This window comes from Equus przewalskii, chromosome 2 (genome assembly GCF_037783145.1).
Source record: "Equus przewalskii isolate Varuska chromosome 2, EquPr2, whole genome shotgun sequence".
Lineage (NCBI taxonomy): Eukaryota > Metazoa > Chordata > Mammalia > Perissodactyla > Equidae > Equus > Equus przewalskii.
This window is the reverse complement of record NC_091832.1, coordinates 100336258-100359434: the sequence shown is the minus strand read 5'-3', so window position 1 is coordinate 100359434 and position 23177 is coordinate 100336258. Positions and strand designations below refer to the sequence as shown.

The window sequence follows — 23177 nt, the reverse complement described above, 5'->3', positions numbered from 1 at the left end:
ACACAAAACAGTGTCTACTATACTGTTCCTTTTATGAGGTTTAAGAAAAGGTGAAACTTGGGGCTGGACTTGTGGCGCAGTGGTTAAGTTCGCAGGTTCCGCTTCGGCAGCCGGGGTTCGCCAGTTCAGATCCCAGGGGCAGACATGGCATTGCTTGGCAAGCCATGCTGTGGCAGGCGTCCCAAATATAAAGTAGAGGAAGATGGACATGGATTTTAGCTCAGGGCCAGTCTTCCTCAGCAAAAAGAGGAGGATTGGCAGTGGATGTTAGCTCAGGGCTAACCTCTGCCACCCCACCGCCGGCCCCCAGGCCAAAAAAAAGACAAGGTGATGGCAATCAGAAGTGGCTGCCTCTGGGAGGTAGAGACCGAGTGGAAGTAGGTTGGTAGGGAGTTTATTAGGGTAATGGAAACATACTACATCTGATTACATGGGTGTACATGTTTATCAAAATTCATTGAACTGTGTACTTTGGATCTGTACATTTCATTGTACGTGAATTTCGCCTTGATTAAAAGAGAAAAAAAACACTACTCACACCTACTAGACTGGCTTTAAAAAAAAAAGGAAAACAATACCAAGTGCTGGAGAGGATGTGGAATAATTGGAACTCTCCTATATTACTGGTGGAAATGCAAAATGGAAAATAGTTTGGCAGTTTCTTATAAAATTAAACAGGCACTTGCCACATGATTCAGCAATCTCACATCTAGGTATTTACCCTCCTGAGTGGAGATTTATAGGACTAATAAGCTTGAAGATTAGATAATGATATGATTTAGATTCAGTTTGGTGGGCTAATATGACCATTTCTTATTAGTTATCTATTGCTACATAATGAATTTCCCCAAAATTTAGAGGCTTGGACCAACAATAAATGTTTATTCTCTCATACAGTTTCTGTGGATCAGGAATTTGGGAGCAACTTAGTGGTTTTTGTTTGTTGAGCAGGAAGGACCTGCTTAGTTTTCAGTCAGGGTCTCTCATGAAGTTGCAGAGTCAAAATGTTGGCCAGAGCTATAGTTATCTGAAGGCTTGACTGGGGCTAAAGGATCCGTTTCCCAGATGGGTGATTCATATACAGGGCAAGTTAATGCTGGCTGTTGGTGGGAAGACTCAGTTCCTTACCACATAGACCTCTCCTTTTCACAGGACTGTAGGAGCAGCTAGCTCCCTCCAGAGCAAACAATCCCAGAACACGCAAGGTAGAAGCAGCAATGTCTTTTATGACCTAGCTTCAGAAGTCCTCTCCATCATTTCTACAAAATCCTATTGGTTACACAGGTCAGCCTTGCTCAGAGTAGAAATGTCTGCCCAGAGCAGTGACTAACAAGAGGCCGGAATCATTGGAGGCGATTTTGGAGGCTGGCCACAACTCCCTTTTTAAGTTTTAGAGTTTGTATTAAGAATATAAATGGACTCATCCTGGTAGTGGTATCATGAGCAAAATTCCCCTAGATATTGGTGGCTCCAGAGCTCACACACTATTCAACTGTCTTTGGAAGTTATGCCCAGAGGAATTTGAGAAAATAAGATTTTTTTTAAGCAATAAACATTTTTTTAAACACTAGGAAGGTTTACAGTTAAATCTAGATATGTTTAAGAAAATCAAACACATTGTATTCACATTTTTGTGTAAAGGAATCTGTATATGTACTATTTTAAGAATTTATAATATTTAAGAGAATATGATCTATTAGAATAACATAAATGTAGTACTTATTTAAAACACGTAATCTAAGTAATTGATTTACATTTGTAATTGTAAGTGGAAATCTTTCAAAATGTAAATGCAATATTAGACATTTAAAAGAACTTAAAATTAACATATTTATAAGATTAATTTATTGGATATATATGAATTACTTAAGTACTTAAGGAAAGAGTTTTTGTCAGTCAGACAACTGGAGTACTTTAAAAAAATTGAATATATTAAATTGACAAGTGCAGTTAAAATATTTAAAGTAGGTTAATTAAGCAAATTTATAAACGTGACCAAATATCAATCAAAAGCCCCTTAGAAGGGATTGTTTAAATTTAGCTGTATGGATAAACTTTACAAGTTGAATTTTCAAGCTTACAGAAAATCTCCTTGGGTTTTGATTTTGTGAAGTCAAATATTAACTTCAAAACCAAAGTAACTTCTGAATAATTTTTCTCTGCACAAAAGTCACCCTTGAGTCAATAGATTCCCTTGGATGGCAGGTAGGGGAGGGGGAAAGAGGGATTTTGGCTGATGAGCCTGGCCCAGCCTGAACAATCCCAGGTCTGACCCTTGCTCCTGCCTGATGGATGAGCTGGTCCACGGAAGGAGCTCCTCCCTGCCAGGACAGAGGGTGGGGGAAGGGCAGCAGGAAGCCAGCCTCAGCCTGGGTTGTCATCCCCCCACCCCACCCCCTCCTGCTCACGTGCTCTGTGCATGTAACAAGTGCTGCACTGGCCTTAATACCAATTCACAGCATGACTCTTGCTCCCTCCAAAGGAGCTGGGCACATGGTATAATGGTCTTTCTTTATTAACTTGCTCTTTGTCCAAGGGACTGCTAACTGACCTGCAGGACTAATTGTGGTTGCATTAAGCAAGGAGTACAGTAAAAACCTGCAGAGGGGACTCCTGGGCATAAAACCTGCAATTTACCACATTGTAGTAATAGAACTTATGGATACAAAACAACAAAATAGCTAAACATTGATTCATATTGGGTAGCAGAGTCTCACATTTAGTTTTGGGTTGTAATTTTGAAATTTTAAATTTACTGTAACTTATCTTATGCCTGAACCCCTACCCAGTAGCATGGGCAGGAGTGGTCTTTTTTTTTAGGATTTTATTTTTCCTTTTTCTCCCCAACGACTCCTGGTACATAGTTGTGTATTTTTTTTAGTTGTGGGTCCTTCTAATTGTGGAATGTGGGATGCCGCCTTTAGCATGGCTTGATGAGCAGGGGGCCATGTCCACGCCCAGGATTGGAACCGGGGAAACCCTGGGCCACCAAAACAGAGCGCATGAACTTAACCACTCGGCCGTGGGCCAGCCCCAGGAGTGGTCTTAAATTTCCTATTACCTGTATTTTTGTGTCTTCCATCGAAGACACAAAGAGCGGTTTGCGCTCTTTGCCTGGGATGGCATCCAGGTGCAGGAAGGGAACCTCACAAGTCCCTGAGGCTGAGCGAGGGGCTGCTCTTTGATGCAGAGTGGCGGGATGGCCTGCTCTCTGCAATAGCATCTGCCCAGTGCGAGGCCCTGCTGCCCTTCGCACAGGTTTTAGCATCCACTGCTGCCGACTGATGAGTTGCCGAGACTTCCCAGTCCCTACTTCTCCCCGGAGGCCTCCTCTTCCCCCACGGGGTCCAGTGCGCAGCTCCGAGCTTCCCGCCCTGCCACAGCGCTGCCGCCTCCACCCTCCGTCATTCGAGGTGCTGGTGAGCAGGGAAGGCTTCTGCTGAAATTCCACCCAAGGGGCGGCCAGATCCAGGGGTTTCCAGCTGATCAACAGCTCTGGAAGGCTTTGCTTTCCTAATAGGGGATGCAGACTGTGTACAGAATCTTGGCTTGACAAGACCTACCCGCATTTCTCCTCCTCCAGCTTCATCTTCCTGCCTTGGCAGTAAAACTTGTCCACTCAGCCCGCTGTCTTCGGTCCCTTAGCATTTTTCTCTTTAACAGAAGCAAAAGCCCCTCTACTCTTGTCCTCCCTGACATCCTCCCCTCTTGGGTCCTTGGCAGTGTGCCCAGACCCTGGAGGGATGGCCTTCTGGCAGTAATGTCTTTCCTCAGGGCCCTAAGCTCCAAGTCCCAGTCATGATGGCAGAAGAGGGATCTTCACTGTCTTGTGCAAGAAGATGTGGTTTGAGTCCATAATGTGAGTAGAGAAGGATGGAAACTAGGCCATATCCTGGGGACACAAGTACATTGGTATTATATATGTACCTATATTTCAATTGAAACTAACTTTACCTGTTTTAATTGGATTTTCAAGAAGGTAGGGGTAGGGAATTACATTTAACAAAGAAATACTACCTGACTGTTAAGTGCAAAGTATTAGACCCTGTCTACAAGGAACCAGCACCTCAGGAAGAAAAACACATCTACAAGTATCTTCAATAGAAGCAGGAAGATGGCAAATGCTATAGAGGAATTTCCATCAGACTACCATCAGAGCCTGGAGAGAGGCAGCATGAATTCTGAATGGATTGACCCAAGAAGGCTTCAAGTAGCAGCCACAAATTTCTGAGGCTGGCTTAGGGAAAGAGGCTATAGGAGAGAATAAGATATATACTTTCTGTTTTTGAGGATTCGTGGTCTACTGGCAGAGGCTGACATTTGGTGGAAAAGGTGACATTTAAGCTGGACTTTAAAAGACATGCAATTTTGACAAGCAGAGACAGAGAATAAGAGAAAAAGGGATTTCCTGAAAAAGGGAAGCATGAATATCAAGGACACCAATGGTGCCTTGTCCCTTCTCCTTCCCAGTTCATCCACATGATTTCTGTAAAAATTCTCTTCTTGGTACCACATGGTCGCATGGTTCCTGTAAGAATCATCTTCTGATCATATAATGTTGGTTGGTGAATGTTGGTGGATTCTAACCTGACAGGTCAATCAGTCCTTCCTTGGGAATTTTGGAACTGAAACTGAGAAAAAAGTAGTCAATTCCTTTTTGGGTATTAGAAGGTAAACTTTGGCTATTGATGACTGTGACCTTGAGAATGTAGGAAGAGAGAGAAAGAGAAAGAAAGGAAGAAGATACAAAGGGAAAAAACATCACAGACCAAGAACCCTGGTCATCATTTTGGACATTCCTGAGGCTCAGCTGCATTTCTGTTCTTGGCTTCCCTGAAATACAGTAGTAGCTTTGTGATAAATTTCTTTTTCCTTAAGCTAAATTGAGTTTTTTGGGTTGTTTTTGTTGTTTTTGCCACCAAATTTCTCCTAACCAATTGTTAGTTTTCTAGGACTGCTGTAACAAATTACCACAAATTTCATAGCTTAAGACAACAGTTTATTCTCTCACAATTCTAGAAGGTGTAAGCCCCAAATCAAGGTGTCAGCAGCACCATGCTCCCACTAATTGTTCTCAGGAAGAATCTTTCCTTGACTCTTTCCAGCTTCTGGTGGCTGCTGGCAAACCTTGGCATTCCCTGGCTTGTGGCTGCATCACTCTAATTTCTGCCTCCATCTTCACATGGCCATCTTCCCCCTGTGTGTCTCTCTGAGCCTTCACATGGCCTTCTTAAAAGGACACCAGTCACTGGATTTAGGGACCACCCTAATCCAGCAAGATCTCATCTTAATTAATCCTGCAAAGACCCTATTTCCAAATAATGTTGCATTCTGAGGTTACAGGTAGACAGGAATTTTGGGGAACAATATTCACCCTAGTACAGTATACCAATTCAATGTACAAAGGCACTGGGGCTGCAAGTTCAGGCCATGCTTAAAGCCAGGTACTTGAAGACTGGGAGTGTTGTGCTGAGGATGCTGAGGTTTGCTCTCTACTCACAGAGGAGGCATCAAGTGCTCTTTGCAAGAGAGTACCATGGTCAGAGTTTCAAGGAGGATTGCTTTGGTCACAGTGTGTAAAATAAGTGAGCTAAGGAGGAAGGAAAACCAGTTATACAATTTCATAATTTAGGTGAAAGGTAACACAGTCTTGAGTCAGGATAGAGGGTATAGGAATGGGAGAAAGGAACAAGTGGGAGGCACATTGCAGATTCAGAGTTGACCAGACTTGGCAGTTAATTGCAGGGTGGGGTGGGAAGAAGAGAGGAAAGAGTCTAGATGGACTGAACAATATGGGTGGTCCACAAACATCATTGAGTGGTTGCCAAGTGAGAGATGGTATTACCCAGAGGGCTGAAACATAAAGAGAAGGACAAGGCCTGAGATCCCACAGGGGTGGACCCCAGAGACATTATGAGTGATCAGGGAGTTGGAAGAAGCTCTCTCAGTTTGGATTACTTTCATGAAAGTTATTCCATGTTTGTGTAAGAGGATTTCACAGCATAGTCTTTACCTGCTTTTGTTTTTGACTTTTTAATACTCTCTCCGTACATCAGGGTCTTTGTCTGGATAACATATCTTTAATTTACGTAGATCTTGCCAGATTACTTTCCTAAAAGGCTGTAACAATTCTCCATTCCACTGGCATTGTAGGAGAGTCCCTTTTCCTTCTTATTCCTCTCTTAACAGGCATTTTCACTCTTTAATTTTTGCTACTTGAAATGTGACTTTTTTTATTGGCCACAAAACATTTCATCACATCAACATACCCATAAATTACTTAAACATTTTCTTATTTTGGGACATCTATATTGTTTCCCATTTTTTGCTATAATAAAACTAATAGCACAGAAATGGGCATTTTATACATATAAATCTTTGTCCTTCCAGTGATGCATACAATGATGCTTATCATTTAAAAGAAGATGATGTAGGTATAGTTTCCCCAGATTCTTTGCTTTGTTGTTTTTCTTGCCATGTGCCTTTCTTGCATTTCACTGATAACATTTTTGTGGGAGGGGTATGAGAAAGGGAAAGGGTTAAAACAAGTAGATTTTTGATTGTCTTTGAATACTATTTATATATGTTATTCCTGTCCTTCATTACCAGACCAAGTGATCTAGAATTGCTATTAAGCCATTATGAGTTCTCTAATTTTACCTTATGCATAAACGAAGTTTCTCATTTTATTGAGGGAAGAACAAATGCATGAGCATCCTAGAATTGTCTGTAACCTACAAAAGCAGCTTGACTCTATTTTCTTAGACATGGAAATTCTGAAAAGCATCAACCTTTACTTGCCACGGTGAAAAAAAAGATGAGATTTTTATCTTGATACCATGAATGGTATATATTATAATATGTGAAGCAATAAATAAACATCCTTTTTTATATTCTTCTCCCTTAACCTTTAGCTATTAGAGTCAGAATGCTTCGATTGCAGAATTCTCAGTTGAGCAAGGTTTTTTCTGTAACGTTATTCATGTTCTTGGCCGTGGATGCCAATTAAGGCTCTCCAGTTTAAAATTGCTTTGTTTGCTTTTTAAAGAAATCTGCCCACCTTACAGACCTACAAGTTAGCTAACCAGTCTGGTTTTTTTCCTCCCGGAGGACTTTGCTCTGTTGGTTTCCTGCCAGTTCTTTCTTTCAAATTGAAATAGTTCAGTTTCTCTGTTTCTAGAACCTAGAATTCATTACGCCTGGATTTTTGCCAACAAGGTCCCTCTCATGTTTTTAAAACTAAGATGAATGTTGTACAGTGACCTAGTGGGCTCAATCCACGATTAGAAGTCAGGCGGTGATATATTGGATGTCTGCATGGATGCTCTGTTCTGGGTAGCGGGGCTGCCAGGAGAACAGGATTCTAGGAGAGTGGGAGGGCATCCAGGGTGAAGTGTGGGACTGGAGTGGAGAAATATGTGTGCAAGATTAGGTAAGAGGTGGCTGATGTGAGGCAAGACAGATTTTCTCCCTGCCCTCAAGGCCCGGTGAGTCTCTACCACAGAAAGGGCATAGTCATTCATTCTTTTTGGTCATTTGGGTAGAAAACAGAAAGCCAGGTGACAGAGAATATTTATAAAGGGCTCTAGGAAGAACCACTCATTTTTTTCGATTTTCGATGCTCTTTTTCTCTTCCTATCTTTGCAATCGTGTCTGTCCTCTTGTTTCTACTATTACTTAAGGGCATACCTTTCTGCAACAGAGTAGAAGTCTTAGGAATGTATACATCAGCATAACCTTAGGGCCAAACTAATTTTTCATTCATGTGGCTCTGTTGAATGACATAGGAAAATTCCTTTACCTTTTAAGTTACTTTCTAGGAATATATTAGTGTTTAAAATTTTTTCTCTTCTAATTGGTTATATATTTTTTTAACTTTTAATTTTGAGATAATTGTAGATTAACATGTAGTTAAAACAAACGATGCTGACAGATCCTGTGTACCCTTTACCCAGTTTCTCCCAAAAGTAACATTGTGCAAAATTATAGTGCAATATCATTGTATGATACATTCATGTAAAATATCATTGACACTGATACAATCAAGATTCAGGACATTTCCATCACCACAAGGATCTCTCATGTTGCCCTTTTATAGTCACATATGCTTCCCTCTTTCTCCGACCCCCTCATTATTCCCTGGTAACCACTAATCTAGTCTCCATTTCTATAATTTTGACATTTAAAGAATGTTATATAATCATACATACGATTAGGGGTTAATATCCAAAAATATATAAAGAACTTACACAACTTAATATAAAAAAAACTGGATTAAGAAATGGGCAGAGAACTTGAATAGACATTTTTTCAAAGAAGACATACAGATGGCCAACTGGCACATGAAAAAATTCTCAACATCACTAATCATCAGGGAAATGCAAATCAAAACCACAATGAGATACCACCTCACACCTGTCAGAATGGCTATTATCAAAAAGACAAAAAATAACAAGGATTGTTGAGGATGTGGAGAAAAGGGAACCCTCATATGCTGTTGGTGAGAATGTAAATTGGTGTGACCACTACGGAAAACAGTATGTAGGTTCCTCAAAAAATTAAAAATAGAACTACCATATAATCCAGCAATTCTACTTCTTGGTATTTATCTGAATAAAATGAAAATACTAATTCAAAGAGACACATGCACCACTATGTTCATTGCAGAATTATTTACAATAGGCAAGATATGGAAACAACCTAAGCGTCCATCAATAGATGAATGGATAAAGAAGATGTGCTACGTGTGTATATGTATATATGTATGTGTGTGAATATTACTCAGCCATAAAAAAGAATGAAATCTTGACATTTGTGACAAAAAGGATGGACCTAGAGTGTATTATGCTGAGTGAAATAACTTGGACAGAGAAAAGACAAATACTGTATGATTTCACTTATATGTGGAATCTGAAAAACAAAACAAACAAACGAAACAAAATAGAAACAGACTCACAGATACAGGAAACAAACCAGTGGATACCAGAGGGGGGACAGGATGGGGGACAGGTGAAATAGGTGAAAGAGCTTAAGAGGTACAAACTTCCAGTTATAAAATACATAACTCATAGGGATGTAATGAACACCATAGGAATATAGTCAACGATATTATAATAACTTCATTTGGTGATAGATGGTAACTAGACTTATCATGGTGATTACTTTGTAATGCATATAAGTATCAAGTCACTAGAATGTACACTTGAAACTAATAGGATATTGTATCTCAATTATACTTCAATTTAAAAAATCACCAAAAAAAATGTTATATAAATGGAATTATATGGCACAAAACCTTTTGGTATCAGCTGTTCTTACTCAGCATAAGTTGCTGGAGATTTATGCATGTATCAATAGTTTATTATTACTTTTTATTGCTGAGTGATATCTCATGGTATGAATGTACTACAATTTCTTTACTGTTCACTTATTGAAGGACATCTGGGTTGTCTCCAGTTTTTGGCTATTATGAATAAAGCTGCTATGAACATTTGTGTAGAGGCTTTTATATGAACATAAGTTTTCATTTCTCTAGGATAAATGCCCAAGAGTGCAATTGTTGGGTCTTGTGGTAGCTGCATGTTTAGTTTTATAAGAAACTGCCAAACAGTTTTCAAGAGTGGCTGGACCACTCTACGGTCCCACCAGTGATGTGTGAATGATCCAGTTTCTCCACATCCTTGCCAGCATTTGATGTTGCCACTATTTTTTATTTTTGCCATTCTGATCATGGTGTAGTAATATCTCATTGTGATTTAAATCTCCATTATTTTCCTGATGGCTAATGATGTTGAACATCTTTTCATGTGCTTATTTGCCATCTGTATATCCTCTTGGGGAATGTGTTCATGTTTTTTGCCCATTTTCTAATTGAATTGTTTGATTGTTTTGAATTGTTGAGTTTTGAGTGTTCTGCATATATTCTAGATACTAGTTCTTTGTTGGATGCGTGGTTTGCAAATATCTTCTCTCAGTCTGTAACTTGATTTTTCATCCTCTTAACAGGGTCTTTTGGAAAGAAAATTTCTAATTTTGAGATATCCAATGTATCAACTTTTCCTTTTATGGATTGTGCTGTTGGTATCAAGTGTAAGAACTCTTTACTTACCCCTAGATCCTGAAGATTTTCTCCTATATTTTTTTCTACAAGTTTTATAGTTTTACATTTAAGTCCATGGCCACTTATTTTTAAGTAGCTGTTTAGATCTCTACTGTCTGAAATAAGCCTTAGCATGTGAAGTTCTTTCTGGCTTCATTTTCTTTATCAAGCATCTATTGAGTGCCAACTATGACTCAAGTCACTGATACCAAGTCACGGATACAATTTCTGGTAAGGTACATGATTCTGACTTTGTAATGAGTCTGTTGAGTGATATACTTAAAAGCATGAGCTTTGGAGCCGGACTGTTTGGGTTCAAATCCTGGTGCTACCTCGCAAAAGCTTTGTGATCTTTAGCAAATTGCTTAATCCCTCCGACCATCAATTTTTCACATCATTCACATCTGGATGAAAATAATATTAATACCTATTTCTAAGGATTGTCGTGAGAAGTAAATGAAATATTATGGGTAAAATGCTTAGCACAGTGCCTGGCACATACATAGAAAACATTCAATAATTGTTTGGTCCCCCTCCTTCTCACCCCCAAGGCAAAGATTTTCCAGGTACCATCACAGACTCAGAGTCTCTCTCCCCACAATCTCCATTTCTTCCTCTCTGCTTCTCCTGGTCCTAATTATTCTACTTCTTTTATGAAACTTTCTCAACCTACTTCACCCTTTGATAGAATTTCCCATCTCCAAATTGTTATGGTATTCATACATGTGGTCAAGTTAGCTTTATCATATCATGGATGTATTCTGTGCCTCCCCAACTACATATCTCCTTGAGGGTCTGCTCCTAACCCTCCATGGGGTCTTGCTGTATGCTGGGCAAGTGGCAAATACTCAACAAGTCCCCAGTACACTGATAGTGGTGATCTCAATTACAACATGTTTTGTAGAAAGCAATTTGGCAAAATGAATCCAAAGCCTTAAACCATTTGACACAGTAATTTACCTTTTTTAGAATCTATCCAAAGAATGGTGAGATACTTGAACAAAAATTTATGTATAGGAATATTTCTCATAGCCTTACTTGTAAAAGTAAGGATTTAGGAAAACATAAATATATAATGACAAAAAATCAGGAATCATGCAGATTCCATTTATATGGAGAAATATACTGTCAATAAAATTCTGTTTTCCTGGTCATGGATTATATAGCTATAAGGATATTCACTAAAACACTCTTTATAATAGCAAAAAAATAGAAATAACCCAACTATATGGATAAATTAAATTAAAAAGTTGTCACAAAATAGAATTAGACTATGACCCCATTTGTTTAAAAAGTGTTATGTGTATAGAGATTCACACACACAAGCATACAAAAGACAGGAAAAATATATACCAAAATTTTAGTGATGATTGTCTCTGAGCAATAGCTTTTTGGTGACTTTAATTTTGATTTTTGCTTTTCTAAAACATAACATTTATTACTTTTAGCATAAGAAAATAAGAACGAAAGTTATAATTTGTTTTTTAAATACGGCTCGGAGACTATTTAATTACATGAATACAATGGTTATCCATCCATTGCATTCAAAACATTTATTAACTGCCTACCAACTGTTAGGCTCAGTACTAGGAACACAATGGAGAACACAATTAACAGTCCTTGAATCACAGATAGTCTAGTGAGGGGTACAAAGAATTACAAAACAATGAGAAAATATAGTACTGAGTATATATATTGATAGTACTGAGTGTCATGGAAGCTGTGTTAGTATATAGAGAGTATACTATATAATATAATATAGTAATAGTACTGACTTTCATGGAAGCTTAAAGAAGGATGGAGGTTAGGGAGGTAGCATAAGCCTATTAGCTAGAATTTGAATGAGTTAGAGCCAAAAGAAGAGGTGTAGATAGGGAAGAATGATTCAAGTTTTGGGATAAGCTTTTTCAAAGGTTCTGATGGGATATCATTGAAGAAATGTGAAAAGCCAGGGGGGCAGGGGAAAGGTTTTGAAGGAGAAACAGAGAAAGTGAGTAGGAATTGGAACATGAAGGTTCTTATAGGCGATGTTGATGGCATAGTTTGTCCTTAAAAGTAAACAGGCAAAAAATGGCAATGAAGGGTTTATTTATTTATTTTTTTGAGGAAGATTAGCCCTGAGCTAACTGCTGCCGATCCTCCTCTTTTTGCTGAGGAAGACTGGCCCTGAGCTAACATCCGTGCCCATCTTCCTCTACTTTATACGTGGGATGCCTACCACAGCATGGCTTGCCAAGCTGTGCCATATCTGCACCCGGGATCCGAACTGGTAAACCCCGGGCCGCCAAAGTGGAATGTGCGCACTTAACTGCTGCGCCACCGGGCAGGCCCCAATGAAGGGTTTAGATGGGAATGATATGATCATATTTCTGCTTTAAAAAGATCACACTGACTACTGAGTAGGGAATGTATTAGAAGGAGGCAGGCCAGGAGGCAGGGAGACCAGTTAAGCGGTGATGATAGTGGCTGTGGGGATGGAGAGGTGAGACCTGATATAAAGGTGACTTGGTGGTAGATTGTACTGGTGGTGGTGGGGAAGGAGGTCTCAAAGAAAAGCAAGAGTCAAGGATGATGCTTTGGCTCCTGGGCAGGCAACTGTGGATGGTGGTACTACTATTTGAGATGTGGGACAGATGAGGAGGCACAGAACAGGAGGGAAAATAAGTTCAGTTTGGGATACACTGAGTTTGAGCTGCCTGTAGGAAGTGCAATGGGGTATTCAGGAAGCTATTGGAGATAAAAGTCTGAAGGTCAGGTCTGAAACTGGCTATATGGATATGTGTTCTGCGGGGCGGTCATGAGAGTAGATGAGATCACTCAAGAGATATATGTAGAATGAGAAGAGAAGAGGGCTTAGGACAGAACTCTAAGGAAAAGCAACATTTAAGAGACTGAAAGAGAGAAAGAAAATTGACTCAAACCTGGTCTGGGACAGAAATTTTTGTGTGATGTAATTTACAACTCCTTCTGGGAAGCAATTAGCATTCCTGATAAAGTGCGTGAACAGTTTTCTGACAGACTTTAATAAGACTGAGAACTCCTTCTGGGAAGCTAGGGTTACCCATCCAGCTGATTGACTAGCCTAATAATCTTTAACCAGATGTTCTTTTTTGGTATCCATTCTAAACATGTTGGTGAGCCATTCTTTTTTTCCTATAAAATGTCTCAACTAAAATTACTCCTTCAGTTGAATTTTTCAAAAAGCTTCTTGCCATGTATTCAAAAACAACTTGTCTGAAGCATTGCTTTAACAAAAGAAAGAAAGTAAACCTGCAAGATAATTAGAAGGGGCCAGAGAGGTAGGAGAGAAACTGGAAGACTATTGGTATCGTGGAAGCCAGGTACAAGTAGTTCAAGAAACAGAGCATGAATGGACAACAGTGTCTAATGCTCGTGAGAGGTCACATAAAACAAGGATGGGAAATTACCACTGGATTTAGCAATAAGAAATCTAGTTAATGGTGATCTTGGTGAGAGCAGTTTCACTGGGGTGATTGGGGGCATAAGTCAGATTTCAGTGGGCTCGAGTGAGTGCAAAACACTCTTTCAAAAATTGTGACTATAAAGAGGAAGGAAGAGGAAGAGAGCCTTGAGAAGGTTTCTTTTCAGAGGGAGACATGAATATTTTTAAATGTGTTTGGGAAGGAGTCAGTAGCCAGAGAAGTAGAAGTTACCTGACAGAGAGGGCTAGTCTTGAGTTAGAGACCAGAGAAGGTCGGCCAGTCTCAGGGGATTCTGAGCCCAGGTGGACGGAAGGTGATCTCCCTCCCATTGTGACAAGAAAGAAGAGCGAGGATGGGCCTACAGGGAAGATGATCTGCAAGTTAGGGGGTGGAAGGTCAAACGTGTTCTTGTCCAATGGCCTCTATTACTTCCGAGATGCAGGAGGTTAGGAGCTCTGCTGAAAGTGCCAGGGTCAGTGGCAGGATGGCAAACTGAGGATGGGAAAGAAGCTCTAAGATCAAGAAGAGAATGGAGATTGAACTGACTGGAAAAATAGAGTGATTTTTGGCATTGTAGAGGTGGAGGATAACAAATATACTGTGGAACCAATCAGCACGGGTCTGTGATTCTCTCCAATGGTGCTTAGAAGTCGAGATTCAGGCATAAGGAATGCTAAAATGTTTGAATTAATCTTAACTGTCTTCAATGAAACCATTGAAGTGTGGGGACCTGAAATTGGCCACCCCAAGATATGTCTCTTTGGCATCAGGATTGTTTGAGGCTGATTGCTTTTGATAAACTGGGACAGGGAAGGAGGCTCTGAGGAATGGAACTTGCCCTTTGTTAGGACACCTTTACATTTGTAAGGTAAATCTCTATCTGTAAAAGGTGCCTCCCTCTCTGTACCAGGAAGAAGAAAGGAGATGACCTTCTCTCCAAAAGCTCTTAATCAATACCAAAGGCAAGGACTTAAAATCTGCATTTTATTGTGCTAGTCTGGTAACCTCTTGTAACTGACTTCCTTCCCCCTCCCAACGTTGGCATCTCCTTAAAGATTAAGCATCTTTCTTTAGGCTGGGAACCGATTGCGGTGCTCATCTGTGACCAACCCCCCCCCCCCCCCCAGCTTGAGGCAACACACCTGCCACCCCGCGGCGTTCACTGGGACAGCAGACCTATCTGTCGTTTCCATCGAGTTCTGTGCTGACAGAGTGGCCTTGTGACTATTGTAAAAGGGACATTTCAATCACATGTGAAACACCCTGTTTGGGGGTATATAACCACTATGTGCACCCCACTTCTTCCTTCGGGAAGAAAGGCCCCGGGTCATGGTTCCTCATAAAGCTTTGTTTAATTTTCTCTTGCTATTCTGTCTCATGTGAATTTAATTCATTCTCCAGCCAGACGAACCCCCATTTGGGAAGAGGAAATGTCCTCCTCCCCTACAGAAGCTTGTAGCTTCTTCTTCCCATCCTTTAAATAAGACTCCTTACTTTTGAGCCTAGGCTCTGTATAATTACTTTATAGACACTTCCAATTGATCTCCTCCACTCTTGTGGCCTCATTTAATCCCTTTGTGCTGATAACTCCAAAACCAATACTTGAAACCCAGCTTTCCTCTAGAGCGCCAGACTCCTGGTCCCACTTGCCTTCTGGGCATCTTCAATAGGGTGTCTCCTTAAATGAAACTTATCACACTCCCACTCTTGCATTTCCTTTCCTCAGAGACTGAATGTAGACTCCAGGAGGGCAGGGGATTATTTGTCCTTTTGGCCATTGCACACTCTGAGCTCAGGGCTTGGTTCTCTAAGCCAGAGACCTGAGGGTCATCCTTTACTCCAACTTCTCCTTCACCTCTGACATCCAATCCATCAGGTCTTGTCCACAAGGAAACATGCCTCATGGCATGGGAAAAAAGTCAATTTTCAAGTAATTTTAAAGCGGAAACTTCAGTGTTTGCTCAACCTCCTTTCCTTTGCCTCATTAATATTGGAACGAAACCAGTGGGAGGGCACCTCCCTCCTTGCTTCCTCTCCCCCTCCGCACCCAGCCCTATCTGCCTTAGAGAAAAGGGAGCCAGTTTTTCATGTGCTAATGATTTGGGCTCAGGTTATAATGGGCCATTAAGGTGTATTGTGGAAGAAATAAGGAAAATGGAGCTTTCCGGTGAAGGATAAAGAGACTGTGGGGGTGGCGACCCCCAGGACAAGAGGAAGGAAGGGCCTGGGATCTGACCCAGACGTGTCCGAGAAGGGTCCCCCACCCCAACCCCCAAAAGGAGCCCTGCGAGGGACCCAAGTACCCCCAGCCACAGGCAGGGAGGCCAGCTCTCTGCCCGCCCCCGGCCGTGTGCCCCCAGAGCCTCTGCTCTGCGCTCTGCACAGAGGGACAGGGCTGGGACACCTCAGTACTGGGGCTTCATCCTGTTCACTGCCCAGCAGGATCTTTGTTAGGTTCTTCTAGACGTTGCTTTCTCCTCGTCCGACTGCCTCTACCTAGTGGGCACCCTCCTGAGATCCCCAGGGAGTCCGTAAGTCCCAGAGACATCCCCTGGGCACCTAATTGGTTGGGGGAAGGAGCTCTCACACCCCTTCCTGGAGAGGGTGCTGAACTGGGCCAGCTGGAGACTGCGAAGAGCTGGGACCGTGTTCACCATGCCTCCATCACGTGCTTGTTTGTCTGCTTGTCTACATTCCATAATCAATGACTGTAGTCCAAGTCTCTTGCATCTCTCACCTGGTAACTACGCAACCCTCCTAACGGCTTCCCTACATCCTGTCTCACCTCCCCACCCCATCCATTCTCCACAAAGAAGGCAGACATTTCGTAAAAAAGAAAAAAAAGGCACACAACATTTGACCTCCATCCCCTCCTCACCCGGCTAACACCTTCAGGTTTCAGCTGTAGGGTCACTCATGCTGAGAAGTCTTCTCTGACCACCTGCCTCTCAGACACACACACACACACACACACACACACGAATTAGGGATCCACGTATCTGCTTCCCCCAAACCCCATAGTTTATTGTCATCACTTGTTTATATTTTTAGTCGACCTGTGGGCAGAGAATGGGCCTCCTTGCCTGCTTCCTTGCCACCTTGTCTCTGGTGCCCAGCCCTGTGCTCGGAGTGTGGTGGGTAAGTGGAAGCTCTATATGAGAGGTTCTCAAACCTGAGTGTGGATCAAAATTCCCTGGAGGGCCTGTTATAACAGGTTGCTGGATCCCCCTTTCCGATTCACTAGGTCTGGGGTGGGGCTGGAGATAATGCACCTCTGACAGGTTCTCAGCTGGTTGGAGATCACATTTTGAACTGCTCAGGCTGGGCAACTAGTAAGAGAAGGCTGGAGGAGTAGATTGGAGTGACTTTTCAGATAAACAGCAAGTGCCAGTGGGAAGCACAGGCTTTGAGAGTCTTGGAGGTAGTGGTCAAAATAGGAGGGATTTGAATTTGTTGTTAAAGATGGCAGGACTTTCCAATAGTTAACAAGGACCACTGAGTAGCTATGAGAACACATGGTTGAAGTGGCCTGTGAGTTTTATTACTTTGCTTCACCTTTCCAAATTTTCAAAATTCTCTCCATTATTATGTTTTCCTTTCATAATTAGGGGAGAGCTTTTCCTATCTCAAACCTCCTGGGTCTTGGACATTTCCATCTGTTTGAATTAAGTTATCTCCTCTCCTGTCCTGTCAGACTTGTTTCTCTTTGACAACTTGTGCTAAAAGTATGAAAATCAACAAAATTAAAACAACCAAAATAAAAAACAAGCAAAAGAAAACAAAAAAAAGAAAAAAAGGGAAAAAGGACTTCAAGAAAAAAAAATATAGTCAGTACTGACACCAGCAAGAAAGTATTTTGGGTATTGGCCTTCCAGTCATTCCATATATTTGAAGGTTGTAACCGCTTATCTGGAAGGGGTACCAAGCTGTTCAGGACTGGTGACCCCACCGACTGGTCAGACAGAGAGCTCTGGTCCTAATCTCTTACCTATCACTTCTTGTTTCTTCTCATGGGGTTCAGACTTGTGCTGAATATGGTTCCCAAGTTTATTCTTCTTGTTCAGAATTATACCTAATTATCCCTCTTTGAACTGGATTCTCTCCCACCCAAATAATATCATTCGAAAAGTTAATAAAGTTATTCTTTTCTGTCATTTAGTTATTAAAATTATTTTTTAAAAAAGAACGTGACAACCTCAGCTCTCTTTATATGCAAAGTTTACTTGGGGCATAAATTCAAAATTCCAAAACAAAGTACAAATAAACTTTTAGAACACAACGCATTTTATCCAGGAGAGCACTTGTGCAATAAAAAGTTCTCTCTATGTGTTGTAATCTATACCAACTGGCAATGGTATTTGCCAGGAAGACTTTCTTGCTTATTTCTCTCACGGAATGAGAGATATAAGACTTCAGCATATGCATTTACTTCATTTCAAATATGAATAATTCTTGTCAAGGCCTGATAATTCTTTACGTACAGAGTAGACACAAATGAAATGACTAAGTAAACATTTATAAGTTTAATCATGTATGGTTTCAAAATCAGGAATATGAATATAAATATCCAAATTTTTATTCCATAAAAACCCATTATTATAGAAAAAAATAATTAAACTGTGTGTGACTACAGCAAAATGTAAAGGCTATATAGAATTGTCATCGTCAGGAACACTGATCAGATCAGATCAGGAAAGACTAGAAGCTTCATATTTCAACTACGCTGACTACTTTGTAGCTGTTTTCTTGAACGTCTTTTCATCTCTGATAATAAAGTGTGAATTAACAGAACCATTCTAGAAACCAGGCAATGGTGATCCTGAATGATTTGGTAAGGTAAGACAGTAAGTGACAGAGTGGAACCGGAAACTCATTTTCCTAATTGTCAGCTTATTACATCTTATTCTAGATTGTATTATCTGTGCTGCCACAAGGCAAACCATGTCATTATCTTTCCCATTTCAGAAATAGGTTGTATAAAAGTTTCCTTTGTGGTCTGACGGCAAAAGACAGTTATCATTTAAAAAATGTCAACAGCTAATCATTAATGATAAAATGTTTTTACATGTTCCTTATCGATTCAAGTTGTCTTCCCTTTCTTCAAATAATCATCACCTTCTAAGTTTGGTAAGAACAATCAGAAATTACTGAATGTTAAAGAGAAAAAGGGCATTAGATATCATCTTGTCTATCATTCATTGGGGAAACTAAGGCCCCAAGAGATTTGTCCAGGGTCCTAGTAAGAGTTGAATGGAGTCTCCTGACTTCCAGCTCAGGGCTATTTATAGCCCATGGCGTGGCCTCAGCCATCAGAATTCTGAGGCAGCTGCACAACTGAGAGGATGTTTCTGGGACCCCCAGTCTTGATCAATGTCTCAGCATGGGGTGTACGTGCAACATTTCACCTCTTCATTTTTCTCATGCTTTTATTTAATACTCTCATTTTGTTGCCTGATGTTTTGGGAGTGAGGATAGTCAGAAAAAAAACAAGTAAAATGGTAAGTAGCAAATGTGAGTTAAGTTTTTTTTAGGGAGAATGAGTTGAAGTTAAGGCTGGCTAGAATTTAGAAAAGCTGCAATTTTCCATGGAGAGAAGACCAAGAGATAAGGGAGGGGTGGCCCAGGGAACTGGTAAATTCCTACCACCGGGGCCTCTGCTGGGCACTTTCATGAAGTTATCTCATTCCTCTTAACAACCCTTTGTTAAGAGAGGCTGTTAACCTCATTTTAAGTTCCATGAAGAAATTGAGGCTCAGAGAAGTTCTGTAATTTACGCCCCCCCAGTCACACAAGCTGGTAACTGGTAGACGCAGATTCAACACCGAGTCTGTCTGGCTATGAAGGCTGCATACTTTTGCTCCTACAGGAGAGTATGTGTAAGGTGAACCGATGAAAATAACAACAACTGCAATGCAACACTAATAATAGTGATAGTCAGCATAGTGCTTTACAGGTGTGAGCTCTTTGAGCGGGATTAAGAGAGCACATGTTAATATCCTGATAGGGTGTCTTTGTACTCTTTAGTGAAACAGGAGAGGAAGAAGATATATACTTAAGATTTCCTTTGTTTTCTGAAAAATAATTGAAAGGCTCAATTGGTTTCATTTTGCTGCGTTTATCAGATTATTATGTTCTTGATGTGGGTGGATGGGTTGGTGTGTGACTGTGCGAAATCAAATCTGATGTATTCAGAATGATTCTTCCTGTGGATAAGTATGCCTTTGGGCTTGATATTCAATTTTGTGATTAGTGATCACTGTTCCTATTTACCAAGTGGGAGTTTTAATCTGTAGCCAGGTCTTTTTCCTTTTAAAGCCGAATGTCATATATACCCTCACTTCTTTAGGGGGTCGGTGAAAGAAGTGCAGTAACCTCGCATGAAAACGCAAGTTTGTATTCTGTGGAAGATCAGTAATCACTCATTTTTACACATCCATACCCTCAAAATGAGGCTCTGATGACTAATTTTATATTAGTCTGCAACTCCAGTTTTAGCATTAGGCTCATTTCTCCTATTTGGAAGGCGATGTCCAGTTCTGTAATAATGTGTACATGTAAGTGATGACAATTTATAAATAATCACTGTTTTCTAATGAATTAATGCTCATGTGCAATTATCAGTTCGATACAAACTTAGGTAAAAATGTGTTCCAGCTCCAAAATTGGATTCTCTATTTAAAAACGTCATTCTAATTCACAACTCCTTAAAACTGTTACTACAAAAGAACTATTTATTTTGTCATTCAGCCTAAAAATAAAACCTTTCACCCAAAGTACACGCCTTAATAGCCGCATTTTTATCTACATAATTTTAAACTAATTTTCCATTAGTTCAGAATCCATTTCCAGGTGCAATGACGTCAAAAGTTGGAACCCGGAGAGTTTGAAGGGGATGCTTTAAAAGCCCACCTCCCTGCTTGGAGACACCTCAAGAATTCCTAGGCTCACAAGGGGGGTAAAGGAAGAGGTTTTGAAAGCTGTAACAGGGCCGCTCTTGCAAGCCCCCACGGACGCAGGTCGAGCCGGCTGCAGCGAGGGCCGCCAAGAGTTAACAAGGGACCGAGCCCCCAGCGCCGCGGACTCCCCGCGCGCTCCCCCCACCCTTCTGTCCCCACCCTCTCGTTTTGGCAAGGGATTAAAGTGCTCCCCCCTGTGGCAGCAGTGACCCAGAAATGAGTTTGATTCACACAGTCCTTCCTCCATAACAAGCCAAACGCCCGGCCGAGAGTGCCTCCCTGCGCGAGGGCTGGGTGTGTGCGCGCCGGCGAGAACAGGGGCCCGCCCGGCTCCCCGCCCGTCAGCCCGCCCGCCGAGGCCCGAACTCATGCGGCGCGGAGCGAGCGCCGAGGAGCCCAACGCCGCGGCCGAACCCCTCCGCAGCAGGTACGCGCGCGGGCCGCGGGGGGCGCGCGGGGGGGCGCGCCGCGCGTGTGTCCGCGCGTGTTCGCGCGTGGGTCCGTGTGCGCGTCCCGATCCCGCGGCGGCGACGGTGGCGGCGGCGGCGGCGGCTGCAGGACGAGCCGAGAGGCTCAGCCATATTTGATGGTTTTGTTGCTTTGCTCGGGAGTTCTCGGGAGAAATTTAATGCCGAAGGTCGCTGCCTAGTGGAAATAATATAGTACGTCATTAATATGGCGCCAAAAGATTGGGTTCTCGATATGTAGCGAGGAGGGAGGGCAGGCAGCCGCCGAGCGCCGCGTTACTATCCCACCAGTAACTTGGGCATTGCCGGGGCGGGGGCCAGAGGAGGAGGAGGAGAGGATGATTTTTGGATCCTGAGAATTGATCTATGTTGGATCAGTAAGTTTTATTATGATTATTTTTCAATTTTGGGGGGCTGAAGACTTAGAGCTTTTTCTTCTTTCGGATTTGCAAAGAACATGCGGTTTTCAGGTGAATCATCAATTAAACGCGTTCAGGAGCAGAAGCCCAGTTCAGTTGGCTTTAGTTTATAGAATTTTTTAAAAAGCCAAAGTGCATTAGGCTGCATGAAAGTGGAAAGCATAGTAGCAACTTGGTAGACAGATGGCAATGGCAGAACGCAGGTCCGAGAACATATATGAATCCAGAGTGTGTGTGACCATGGTGGTGGGGGAGGACGACTATATTTGTCCAAACATAGGTGTGTGTGTATAGGTACATCTGTGTAGGGTGGCTGCAGCCCCGGCTCTTCTCACCGCGTCACCACATGTCCAAAATATTCATTGCATCAATTCAAGGGCAGTGAGCAGGGGGTGGAGGGACAGCTTGGCAATTAGATTCTTCCAAATCGGGGTTCCAGTGATCAGACTCTTTACTTATAGCGAGACTGCCTGTAAAGTGTAAAGCCCTTCATCAGTGAAATTAGGAAGGAGTTGCATTGGTAGAGTAAAGTACCGATTAACCATAAACTTAAAACGGATTGCAAATTGCAACCTTTGGCACCATCTGCAAATTGTGGGGGTGGGGTCGCTTTGGTCTTTGCTGCCTTAAATGAACGTGCAGCGTGTACCCCGGACTGCAAGTTGCAAAGACCTTCAGTGCACGTGTCTTGTGCCTGTGAGTGTGTGTGTTTGTGAGTTGGGGGCTGTTGTTCAGTAGCCAGCAGGCTTTCCGGGTTGTAGGCGCTGGCTTGCAAATGCGGGAGAGGGATGGAATGTGGAATGTTGACCGGGGAACCGAATCCTGTCGGAACGGTCCCATTTGCTGGAGAAATTCGATCCCTTCCACCTCCTTCCCGCTCCCCCCCGCCCGCCTGCGGGCAGGAGGCGGGGCCGAGGACGCGGCTGCTGCTCAAAGTGGCGGAGCGCGGCGGCGGGAGGCAGGTGCACCGCACCCGCCAGTGGGGGTGCCTCAACTTCCGCGGGCGTTTAAATAGCAGCCTCTCTCCCCTCCCACCGGTAATAGGTGACCTGGCGGCCGAGGGCGGCGGGGGGAAGGGGCCGGGGGAGAGCCGGGAGCGCGCCTCCGCGGCACGTGGGCAGGTGCTGGGTGGCCCCAGGGCCAACTTTTGTAGCCCGCCTCTGGCGTTGTAGGAGAGGCGGCTCCATGTGGAAACGGGGGCGGGCGGCGGCCACGGCGCCGCTTTCCCGGCCGCGGCCGGCGCGTTACCTAACGGTCCCGGTGGCGCTCCCGGGGCCCGGGGTGGGGGGCCTTGGGGGCGGGGACGCCCGGCCCGCCGCGCCCGCGCCGCGGGAGCCCCGCACAAAGCCCGCGGGGCTGGGGTCGGCCGCCGCGCCCCCGCCCAGGGAACGGCCCGCAGCCCGTCGCCGTCCCCGCGCCGATTCCGGCGGGCGGCCGCAGGCGTTTGTTTGTTGGTTCCGCGCAGCCTTCCTCGCCGGATGGCTTCCTGTGACAGAGGTGATACACAGTTTCCAGAACTGTCTGGGGGCGGGAACGGGAGCGGGAGCGGGAGCCGCGCCGCTCGGGGCCGCTCGCCGCTGCTCCCCTCTCAACCGTTTCTAGCCGGCGTGCCCGCCCGAGCCCGGAGGTGCCGCCCGGGAGGGACTCGGGGAGGGGGCGGCGCGGCCGTTTCCAGCGGCGCAAGTGGCTTCTGGACGCGAGGGAGCGTTTGATTTGCAACTGGGGCCGAGCGGATTGGTGCAGCGGGCGGCGGCGGGGCGGGAGGAGCGGCGGCGGCGGCGGCGGCGGCGGCG

At 43.2% G+C, this 23177-nt stretch overlaps 1 protein-coding gene across 10 annotated transcripts in view; it reads left to right on the top strand.

Moving 5' to 3' along the window:
* Positions 1-20595: 20595 nt before the first annotated feature.
* JADE1 (jade family PHD finger 1) overlaps positions 20596-23177 on the top strand; it is a 57804-nt gene continuing 55222 nt past the window's right edge. The window contains exon 1 of one of the 10 annotated variants that reach the window (XM_070609070.1): positions 20596-20925. Coding sequence is in view for 1 of the 10 variants with exons in the window: in XM_070609077.1 (XP_070465178.1) it covers positions 22863-22881 (19 nt within the window). In the remaining 9 variants the exon portion in view is untranslated. Of the gene's footprint in view, positions 20926-20949; positions 21343-22219; positions 22429-22706; positions 23012-23177 lie in introns of those variants that run through there. The other 9 variants (XM_070609074.1, XM_008521411.2, XM_070609072.1 and 6 more) reach the window with 9 other exon arrangements.